This window comes from Pristiophorus japonicus, unplaced genomic scaffold, assembly GCF_044704955.1.
Source record: "Pristiophorus japonicus isolate sPriJap1 unplaced genomic scaffold, sPriJap1.hap1 HAP1_SCAFFOLD_649, whole genome shotgun sequence".
NCBI lineage: Eukaryota > Metazoa > Chordata > Chondrichthyes > Pristiophoridae > Pristiophorus > Pristiophorus japonicus.
The window spans coordinates 224,951-237,190 of NW_027254561.1; the positions used below are offsets into that span (position 1 = coordinate 224,951).

General features: G+C 60.9%; 1 protein-coding gene across 1 annotated transcript in view; it reads right to left on the bottom strand.

Moving 5' to 3' along the window:
- LOC139255861 (DNA ligase 1-like) overlaps positions 1 to 485 on the bottom strand; it is a 29,032-nt gene extending 28,547 nt beyond the window's left edge. Inside the window, exon 1 of the mRNA XM_070874033.1 lies at positions 384 to 485. Coding sequence (XP_070730134.1) covers positions 384 to 400 — 17 coding nt within the window. The 5' untranslated portion in view covers positions 401 to 485. The remainder of the gene's footprint in view (positions 1 to 383) is intronic.
- Between the last annotated feature and the right edge of the window lie 11,755 nt (positions 486 to 12,240).

The window sequence follows — 12,240 nt, forward strand, 5'->3', positions numbered from 1 at the left end:
CTCCCAGGGGCAATGCCCAATTGTCAGACCCCCCCTCCCAGGGGCAATGCCCAATTGTCAGACCCCCCCTCCCAGGGGCAATGCCCAATTGTCAGACCCCCCCTCCCAGGGGCAATGCCCAATGGTCAGATCCCCCCTCCCAGGGGCAATGCCCAATTGTCAGACCCCCCCTCCCAGGGGCAATGCCCAATTGTCAGACCCCCCCTCCCAGGGGCAATGCCCAATTGTCAGACCCCCCCCCTCCCAGGGGCAATGCCCAATTGTCAGACCCCCCCCCTCCCAGGGGCAATGCCCAATGGTCGGCCAATAGCCGGACCCCTCCCAGGGGCAATGCCCAATGGTCGGCCAATAGCCGGACCCCCCCCCCGGGAACAATGCCTCACGCGATGCTCCGTTGCATGGCGACGGCCGGCCGAACGTTCCAATGTCCCGAGCCGCTCAGAGCCGCGCGCGCGCTTCCCGCCTTGGCCGCGCCGGGGTCAGAGTTCGCGGCCGGGCCACCTGCGAAACCCGGAGCCCGGATTTCCCGGAATCCCGGAGCAGGGAGTCGGCGCGAAAACCCGGAGCGCGGATCTCCACAATCCGGATCCGGGGAGTCTTTTCCCCCCCAAAAAATGTCCCACCTGACCCTGAGATTGGGCTTTTCCCCAAATATTTCCCCCGCTCCCGGCCCCCGCCGCCCGACCGCCCCCGCGTTCCGTCGTCCGCCGCCGCCCCTTCAGCAGCTCTTCCGCTACGGAAGGCCTCGCCAGACGGGGGAATTGTCCCAACGGGCTCCTCGGCCGCGGTCTACCCCACGGAAACCGGAGCAGGCGTAAAACCCGGTGTCCGAACCCGCTGCGTCCCGCTCACCCATAACCCCCTGTGCTCACTGACCCCGTGTCCTAACTCACACCCAGTCCCACTCACCCATCACCCCCTGTGCTCACTGACCCCGTGTCCTAACTCACACCCAGTCCCACTCACCCATCACCCCCTGTGCTCACTGACCCCGTGTCCTAACTCACACCCAGTCCCACTCACCCATCACCCCCTGTGCTCACTGACCCCGTGTCCTAACTCACACCCAGTCCCACTCACCCATCGCCCCCTGTGCCCCGTGTCCTAACTCACACCCAGTCCCACTCACCCATCACCCCCTGTGCGCCGTGTCCTAACTCACACCCAGTCCCACTCACCCATCACCCCCTGTGCTCACTGACCCGTGTCCTAACTCACACCCAGTCCCACTCACCCATCACCCACTGTGCTCACTGTCCCCGTGTCCTAACTCACACCCAGTCCCACTCACCCATCACCCCCTGTGCTCACTGACCCCGTGTCCTAACTCACACCGAGTCCCACTCACCCATCACCCCTTGTGCTCACTGACCCCGTGTCCTAACTCACAGCCAGTCCCACTCACCCATCACCCCCCTGTGCCCCGTGTCCTAACTCACACCCAGTCCCACTCACCCATCACCCCCTGTGCTCACTGACCCCATGTCCTAACTCACACCCAGTCCCACTCACCCATCACCCCCTGTGCTCACTGACCCCATGTCCTACCTCACACTCAGTCCCACTCACCCATCACCCTCTGTGCTCACTGTCCCCGTGTCCTAACTCACACCCAGTCCCACTCACCCATCACCCCCTGTGCTCACTGTCCCCGTGTCCTAACTCACACCCAGTCCCGCTCACCCATCACCCCCTGTGCTCGCTGACCCCGTGTCCTAACTCACACCCAGTCCCACTCACCCATCACCCCCTGTGCTCACTGACCCGTGTCCTAACTCACACCCAGTCCCACTCACCCATCACCCCCTGTGCCCCGTGTCCTAACTCACACCCAGTCCCACTCACCCATCACCCGCTGTGCTCACTGCCCTGTGTCCTAACTCACACCCAGTCCCGCTCACCCATCACCCCCTGTGCTCACTGCCCCGTGTCCTAACTCACACCCAGTCCCACTCACCCATCACCCCCTGTGCTCACTGACCCGTGTCCTAACTCACACCCAGTCCCAGTCACCCATCACCCCCTGTGCTCACTGCCCCGTGTCCTAACTCACACCCAGTCCCACTCACCCATCACCCGCTGTGCTCACTGACCCCGTGTCCTAACTCACACCCAGTCCCACTCACCCATCACCCCCTGTGCTCACTGACCCCGTGTCCTAACTCACACCCAGTCCCACTCACCCATCACCCCCTGTGCCCCGTGTCCTAACTCACACCCAGTCCCACTCACCCATCACCCGCTGTGCTCACTGCCCTGTGTCCTAACTCACACCCAGTCCCGCTCACCCATCACCCCCTGTGCTCACTGCCCCGTGTCCTAACTCACACCCAGTCCCACTCACCCATCACCCCCTGTGGCCCGTGTCCTAACTCACAACCAGTCCCACTCACCCATCACCCGCTGTGCTCACTGACCCGTGTCCTAACTCACACCCAGTCCAACTCACCCATCACTTCCTGTGCCCTGTGTCCTAACTCACACCCAGTCCCACTCACCCATCACCCCCTGTGGCCCGTGTCCTAACTCACAACCAGTCCCACTCACCCATCACCCCCTGTGCTCACTGACCCGTGTCCTAACTCACACCCAGTCCAACTCACCCATCACCTCCTGTGCCCTGTGTCCTAACTCACACCCAGTCCCACTCACCCATCACCCCCTGTGCTCACTGACCCCGTGTCCTAACTCACACCCAGTCCCACTCACCCATCACCCCCTGTGCTCACTGACCCCGTGTCCTAACTCACACCCAGTCCCACTCACCCATCACCCCCTGTGCCCCGTGTCCTAACTCACACCCAGTCCCACTCACCCATCACCCCCTGTGCTCACTGTCCCGTGTCCTAACTCACACCCAGTCCCACTCACCCATCACCCCCTGTGCTCACTGCCCCGTGTCCTAACTCACACCCAGTCCCGCTCACCCATCACCCCCTGTGCCCCGTGTCCTAACTCACACCCAGTCCCACTCACCCATCACCCCCTGTGCTCACTGTCCCGTGTCCTAACTCACACCCAGTCCCACTCACCCATCACCTACTGTGCTCACTGACCACGTGTCCTAACTCACACCCAGTCCCACTCACCCATCACCCGCTGTGCTCACTGACCCGTGTCCTAACTCACACCCAGTCCCACTCACCCATCACCCCCTGTGCCCCGTGTCCTAACTCACACCCAGTCCCACTCACCCATCACCCCCTGTGCTCACTGACCCGTGTCCTAACTCACACCCAGTCCCACTCACCCATCACCCCCTGTGCTCACTGACCCGTGTCCTAACTCACACCCAGTCCCACTCACCCATCACCCCCTGTGCTCACTGACCCGTGTCCTAACTCACACCCAGTCCCACTCACCCATCACCCCCAGTGCCCCGTGTCCTAACTCACACCCAGTCCCACTCACCCATCACCCCCTGTGCCCCGTGTCCTAACTCACACCCAGTCCCACTCACCCATCACCCCCTGTGCTCACTGACCCGTGTCCTAACTCACACCCAGTCCCACTCACCCATCACCCCCTGTGCTCACTGACCCCGTGTCCTAACTCACACCCAGTCCCACTCACCCATCACCCCCTGTGCTCACTGACCCGTGTCCTAACTCACACCCAGTCCCACTCACCCATCACCCCCTGTGCTCACTGACCCCGTGTCCTAACTCACACCCAGTCCCACTCACCCATCACCCCCTGTGCTCACTGCCCCGTGTCCTAACTCACACCCAGTCCCACTCACCCATCACCCGCTGTGCTCACTGACCCCGTGTCCTAACTCACACCCAGTCCCACTCACCCATCACCCCCTGTGCTCACTGCCCCGTGTCCTAACTCACACCCAGTCCCACTCACCCATCACCCCCTGTGCTCACTGTCCCGTGTCCTAACTCACACCCAGTCCCACTCACCCATCACCCCCTGTGCTCACTGCCCCGTGTCCTAACTCACACTCAGTCCCACTCACCCATCACCCCCTGTGCTCACTGACCCCGTGTCCTAACTCACACTCAGTCCCACTCACCCATCACCCCCTGTGCTCACTATCCCCGTGTCCTAACTCACACCCAGTCCCACTCACCCATCACCCCCTGTGCTCACTGACCCCGTGTCCTAACTCACACCCAGTCCCACTCACCCATCACCCCCTGTGCTCACTGACCCCGTGTCCTAACTCACACCCAGTCCCACTCACCCATCACCCCCTGTGCTCACTGACCCCGTGTCCTAACTCACACCCAGTCCCACTCACCCATCACCCCCTGTGCTCACTGACCCGTGTCCTAACTCACACCCAGTCCCACTCACCCATCACCCCCTGTGCCCCGTGTCCTAACTCACACCCAGTCCCACTCACCCATCACCCCCTGTGCTCACTGACCCCGTGTCCTAACTCACACCCAGTCCCACTCACCCATCACCCCCTGTGCTCACTGACCCCGTGTCCTAACTCACACCCAGTCCCACTCACCCATCACCCCCTGTGCTCACTGCCCCGTGTCCTAACTCACACCCAGTCCCACTCACCCATCACCCCCTGTGCTCACTGACCCCGTGTCCTAACTCACACCCAGTCCCACTCACCCATCACCCCCTGTGCTCACTGCCCCGTGTCCTAACTCACACCCAGTCCCGCTCACCCATCACCCCCTGTGCTCACTGCCCCGTTTCCTAACTCACACCCAGTCCCACTCACCCATCACCCCCTGTGCTCACTGCACCGTGTCCTAACTCACACCCAGTCCCACTCACCCATCACCCCCTGTGCCCCGTGTCCTAACTCACACCCAGTCCCACTCACCCATCTCCCCCTGTGCTCACTGACCCCGTGTCCTAACTCACACCCAGTCCCACTCACCCATCACCCTTTGCTCACTGACCCCGTGTCCTAACTCACACCCAGTCCCACTCACCCATCACCCCCTGTGCTCACTGCCCCGTGTCCTAACTCACACCCAGTCCCACTCACCCATCACCCCCTGTGCTCACTGACCCGTGTCCTAACTCACACCCAGTCCCACTCACCCATCACCCCCTGTGCTCACTGACCCCGTGTCCTAACTCACACCCAGTCCCACTCACCCATCACCCCCTGTGCCCCGTGTCCTAACTCACACCCAGTCCCACTCACCCATCACCCCCTGTGCTCACTGCCCCGTGTCCTAACTCACACCCAGTCCCGCTCACCCATCACCCCCTGTGCCCCGTGTCCTAACTCACACCCAGTCCCACTCACCCATCACCCCCTGTGCTCACTGTCCCGTGTCCTAACTCACACCCAGTCCCACTCACCCATCACCCCCTGTGCTCACTGACCTCGTGTCCTAACTCACACCCAGTCCCACTCACCCATCGCCCCCTGTGCTCACTGACCCCGTGTCCTAACTCACACCCAGTCCCACTCACCCATCACCCCCTGTGCTCACTGACCCGTGTCCTAACTCACACCCAGTCCCACTCACCCATCACCCCCTGTGCTCACTGACCCCGTGTCCTAACTCACACCCAGTCCCACTCACCCATCACCCCCTGTGCTCACTGACCCGTGTCCTAACTCACACCCAGTCCCACTCACCCATCACCCCCTGTGCCTACTGACCCCGTGTCCTAACTCACACCCAGTCCCACTCACCCATCACCCCCTGTGCTCACTGCCCCGTGTCCTAACTCACACCCAGTCCCACTCACCCATCACCCCCTGTTCCCCGTGTCCTAACTCACACCCAGTCCCGCTCACCCATCACCCCCTGTGCCCCGTGTCCTAACTCACACCCAGTCCCACTCACCCATCACCCCCTGTGCTCACTGTCCCGTGTCCTAACTCACACCCAGTCCCACTCACCCATCACCCCCTGTGCTCACTGACCCCGTGTCCTAACTCACACCCAGTCCCACTCACCCATCACCCCCTGTGCTCACTGACCCCGTGTCCTAACTCACACCCAGTCCCACTCACCCATCACCCCCTGTGCTCACTGCCCTGTGTCCTAACTCACACCCAGTCCCACTCACCCATCACCCCCTGTGCCCCGTGTCCTAACTCACACCCAGTCCCACTCACCCATCACCCCCTCTGCTCACTGACCCCGTGTCCTAACTCACACCCAGTCCCACTCACCCATCACCCCCTGTGCTCACTGACCCCGTGTCCTAACTCACACCCAGTCCCACTCACCCATCACCCCCTGTGCCCCGTGTCCTAACTCACACCCAGTCCCACTCACCCATCACCCCCTGTGCTCACTGCCCCGTGTCCTAACTCACACTCAGTCCCACTCACCCATCACCCCCTGTGCTCACTGCCCCGTGTCCTAACTCACACTCAGTCACACTCACCCATCACCCCCTGTGCTCACTGACCCCGTGTCCTAACTCACACTCAGTCCCACTCACCCATCACCCCCTGTGCTCACTGACCCCGTGTCCTAACTCACACCCAGTCCCACTCACCCATCACCCCCTGTGCTCACTGCCCCCGTGTCCTAACTCACACCCAGTCCCACTCACCCATCACCCCCTGTGCTCACTGACCCCGTGTCCTAACTCACACCCAGTCCCACTCACCCATCACCCCCTGTGCTCACTGACCCCGTGTCCTAACTCACACCCAGTCCCACTCACCCATCACCCCCTGTGCTCACTGACCCCGTGTCCTAACTCACACCCAGTCCCACTCACCCATCACCCCCTGTGCTCACTGACCCGTGTCCTAACTCACACTCAGTCCCACTCACCCATCACCCCCTGTGCTCACTGCCCCGTGTCCTAACTCACACTCAGTCACACTCACCCATCACCCCCTGTGCTCACTGACCCCGTGTCCTAACTCACACTCAGTCCCACTCACCCATCACCCCCTGTGCTCACTGACCCCGTGTCCTAACTCACACCCAGTCCCACTCACCCATCACCCCCTGTGCTCACTGCCCCCGTGTCCTAACTCACACCCAGTCCCACTCACCCATCACCCCCTGTGCTCACTGACCCCGTGTCCTAACTCACACCCAGTCCCACTCACCCATCACCCCCTGTGCTCACTGACCCCGTGTCCTAACTCACACCCAGTCCCACTCACCCATCACCCCCTGTGCTCACTGACCCCGTGTCCTAACTCACACCCAGTCCCACTCACCCATCACCCCCTGTGCTCACTGCCCCGTTTCCTAACTCACACCCAGTCCCACTCACCCATCACCCCCTGTGCTCACTGCCCCGTGTCCTAACTCACACCCAGTCCCACTCACCCATCACCCCCTGTGCCCCGTGTCCTAACTCACACCCAGTCCCACTCACCCATCTCCCCCTGTGCTCACTGACCCCGTGTCCTAACTCACACCCAGTCCCACTCACCCATCACCCCCTGTGCTCACTGCCCCGTGTCCTAACTCACACCCAGTCCAACTCACCCATCACCCCCTGTGCTCACTGACCCGTGTCCTAACTCACACCCAGTCCCACTCACCCATCACCCCCTGTGCTCACTGACCCCGTGTCCTAACTCACACCCAGTCCCACTCACCCATCACCCCCTGTGCCCCGTGTCCTAACTCACACCCAGTCCCACTCACCCATCACCCCCTGTGCTCACTGCCCCGTGTCCTAACTCACACCCAGTCCCGCTCACCCATCACCCCCTGTGCCCCGTGTCCTAACTCACACCCAGTCCCACTCACCCATCACCCCCTGTGCTCACTGTCCCGTGTCCTAACTCACACCCAGTCCCACTCACCCATCACCCCCTGTGCTCACTGACCTCGTGTCCTAACTCACACCCAGTCCCACTCACCCATCGCCCCCTGTGCTCACTGACCCCGTGTCCTAACTCACACCCAGTCCCACTCACCCATCACCCCCTGTGCCCCGTGTCCTAACTCACACCCAGTCCCACTCACCCATCACCCCCTGTGCTCACTGACCTCGTGTCCTAACTCACACCCAGTCCCACTCACCCATCACCCCCTGTGCTCACTGACCCCGTGTCCTAACTCACACCCAGTCCCACTCACCCATCACCCCCTGTGCTCACTGACCCGTGTCCTAACTCACACCCAGTCCCACTCACCCATCACCCCCTGTGCTCACTGACCCCGTGTCCTAACTCACACCCAGTCCCACTCACCCATCACCCCCTGTGCTCACTGCCCCGTGTCCTAACTCACACCCAGTCCCACTCACCCATCACCCCCTGTGCCCCGTGTCCTAACTCACACCCAGTCCCACTCACCCATCACCCCCTGTGCTCACTGCCCCGTGTCCTAACTCACACCCAGTCCCACTCACCCATCACCCCCTGTTCCCCGTGTCCTAACTCACACCCAGTCCCGCTCACCCATCACCCCCTGTGCCCCGTGTCCTAACTCACACCCAGTCCCACTCACCCATCACCCCCTGTGCTCACTGTCCCGTGTCCTAACTCACACCCAGTCCCACTCACCCATCACCCCCTGTGCTCACTGACCCCGTGTCCTAACTCACACCCAGTCCCACTCACCCATCACCCCCTGTGCTCACTGACCCCGTGTCCTAACTCACACCCAGTCCCACTCACCCATCACCCCCTGTGCTCACTGCCCTGTGTCCTAACTCACACCCAGTCCCACTCACCCATCACCCCCTGTGCCCCGTGTCCTAACTCACACCCAGTCCCACTCACCCATCACCCCCTCTGCTCACTGACCCCGTGTCCTAACTCACACCCAGTCCCACTCACCCATCACCCCCTGTGCTCACTGACCCCGTGTCCTAACTCACACCCAGTCCCACTCACCCATCACCCCCTGTGCCCCGTGTCCTAACTCACACCCAGTCCCACTCACCCATCACCCCCTGTGCTCACTGCCCCGTGTCCTAACTCACACTCAGTCCCACTCACCCATCACCCCCTGTGCTCACTGACCCCGTGTCCTAACTCACACCCAGTCCCACTCACCCATCACCCCCTGTGCTCACTGACCCCGTGTCCTAACTCACACCCAGTCCCACTCACCCATCACCCCCTGTGCTCACTGACCCCGTGTCCTAACTCACACCCAGTCCCACTCACCCATCACCCCCTGTGCTCACTGACCCGTGTCCTAACTCACACTCAGTCCCACTCACCCATCACCCCCTGTGCTCACTGCCCCGTGTCCTAACTCACACTCAGTCACACTCACCCATCACCCCCTGTGCTCACTGACCCCGTGTCCTAACTCACACTCAGTCCCACTCACCCATCACCCCCTGTGCTCACTGACCCCGTGTCCTAACTCACACCCAGTCCCACTCACCCATCACCCCCTGTGCTCACTGCCCCCGTGTCCTAACTCACACCCAGTCCCACTCACCCATCACCCCCTGTGCCCCGTGTCCTAACTCACACCCAGTCCCACTCACCCATCACCCCCTGTGCTCACTGACCCCGTGTCCTAACTCACACCCAGTCCCACTCACCCATCACCCCCTGTGCTCACTGACCCCGTGTCCTAACTCACACCCAGTCCCACTCACCCATCACCCCCTGTGCTCACTGACCCCGTGTCCTAACTCACACCCAGTCCCACTCACCCATCACCCCCTGTGCTCACTGACCCCGTGTCCTAACTCACACCCAGTCCCACTCACCCATCACCCCCTGTGCTCACTGCCCCGTGTCCTAACTCACACCCAGTCCCACTCACCCATCACCCCCTGTGCTCACTGCCCCGTGTCCTAACTCACACCCAGTCCCACTCACCCATCACCCCCTGTGCCCCGTGTCCTAACTCACACCCAGTCTCGCTCACCCATCACCCCCTGTGCCCCGTGTCCTAACTCACACCCAGTCCCACTCACCCATCACCCCCTGTGCTCACTGTCCCGTGTCCTAACTCACACCCAGTCCCACTCACCCATCACCCCCTGTGCTCACTGCCCCGTGTCCTAACTCACATCCAGTCCCGCTCACCCATCACCCCCTGTGCCCCGTGTCCTAACTCACACCCAGTCCCACTCACCCATCACCCCCTGTGCTCACTGTCCCGTGTCCTAACTCACACCCAGTCCCACTCACCCATCACCCCCTGTGCTCACTGACCCCGTGTCCTAACTCACACCCAGTCCCACTCACCCATCACCCCCTGTGCTCACTGACCCCGTGTCCTAACTCACACCCAGTCCCACTCACCCATCACCCCCTGTGCTCACTGACCCCGTGTCCTAAATCACACCCAGTCCCACTCACCCATCACCCCCTGTGCTCACTGACCCCGTGTCCTAACTCACACCCAGTCCCACTCACCCATCACCCCTTGTGCTCACTGACCCCGTGTCCTAACTCACACCCAGTCCCACTCACCCATCACCCCCTGTGCTCACTGCCCCGTGTCCTAACTCACACCCAGTCCCACTCACCCATCACCCCCTGTGCTCACTGACCCCGTGTCCTAACTCACACCCAGTCCCACTCACCCATCACCCACTGTGCTCACTGTCCCGTGTCCTAACTCACACCCAGTCCCACTCACCCATCACCCGCTGTGCTCACTGACCCCGTGTCCTAACTCACACTCAGTCCCACTCACCCATCACCCCCTGTGCTCACTGCCCCGTGTCCTAACTCACACCCAGTCCCACTCACCCATCACCCGCTGTGCTCACTGACCTACATGGGCAGCCGGTTAAGCAACACCTCGATTTCAATATTCTCATCCTCCTGTTCAAATCCCTCCCTCGCCCCCTCCCTATCTCTGTAACCCCCCGAGATCTCTGCTCTCCTCCAATCCTGCCCCCTTGAGCATCCCCCGATCGCTCCACCATCGGAGGCCGTGCCTTCAGCTGCCTGGGGCCCCAAGCTCTGGAACTCCCTCCCTAAACCTCTCCGCCTCTCTCTCTCTCCTCCTTCAAGACCTTCCTTAAAACCCCCCTCTGTGACCCAGCTTGTGGTCGCCTGTCCCCGATATCTCCCAGGGTGGCTCGGGGTCACACTGTGTCTGATAATCACTGCAGTGAAGCACCCTGGGAGGTTTCACTACATTAAACAGAGAAACATAGAAAATAGGAGCAGGAGCAGGCCATTGGGCCCTTCGAGCCTGCCCCACCATTCAATATGATCCTGGCTGACCATTCCCTCAGTACCCCACTCCTGCCTTCTCTCCATACCCCACTGATCCCTTTAGCCGTAAGGGCCACATCTAACTCCCTTCTGAATATATCCAACGAACTGGCCCCCAACAACTTTCTGTGGTAGAGAATTCCACAGGTTCACAATTCTCTGGGTGAAGAAGTTTCTCCTCATCTCGGTCCTAAATGGCTTACCCCTTATCCTTAGACTGTGACCCCTGGTTCTGGACTTCCCCAACATCGGGAACATTCTTCCTGCATCTAACCTGTCCAGTCCCGTCAGAATTTTATATGTTTCTATGAGATCCCCTCTCATTCTTCTAAACTCCAGTGAATATAAGCCCAGTTGATCCAGTCTTTCTTCATATGTCAGTCCTGCCATCCCGGGAATCAGTCTGGTGAACCTTCGCTGCACTCCCTCAATAGCAAGAATGTCCTTCCTCAGATTAGGAGACCAAAACTGAACACAATATTCCAGGTGTGGCCTCACCAAGGCCCTGTACAACTGCAGTAAGACCTCCCTGCTCCTGTACTCAAATCCCCTCGCTATGAAGGCCAACATACCATTTGCCTTCTTCACCGCCTGCTGTACCTGCTCGAGCCACTGTATAAAAGCAAGTTTTTGTTCAAATACCCCAACCCCACTCCTTCGCACCTTCTGCTCAGATCCCCGAAGCCGACCTTCTCTCCTGACTGGTTCTGTGTGAGCTGCTGTGGCTGCTGTAATATTGACTGTCCCTGTGACATTGTGTCACCCGGGAGGACAGACGCACCAACGTTAGCGTCCTCGACCAGGCCCGACATCCCCAGCATCGAAGCACTGACCACACACTCAACCAGCTCCGCTGGGCAGGGCCACATTGTCCGCATGTCCCCCCCAGACACCAGACTCCCCAAAGCAAGCGCTCTACTCGGAACTCCTTCACGGGAAAGCGAGCCCCAAGGTGGGCAGAGGGAACGTTACAAGGGACACACCCCTCCCCTGATAAAGTGTAACATCCCCCACCGACACCTGGGAGTCCCTGGGCCAAAGACCAGTCCGCCCTCAGTGGAGGAAGTGCATCCGGGAGGGTGCTGAGCACCTCGAGTCTCGTCGCCAATTGCGAGCACGCAGAAAGCAAGCGCAGGCAGCGGAAGGTGCTGGCTCTAACTGACTTGCAG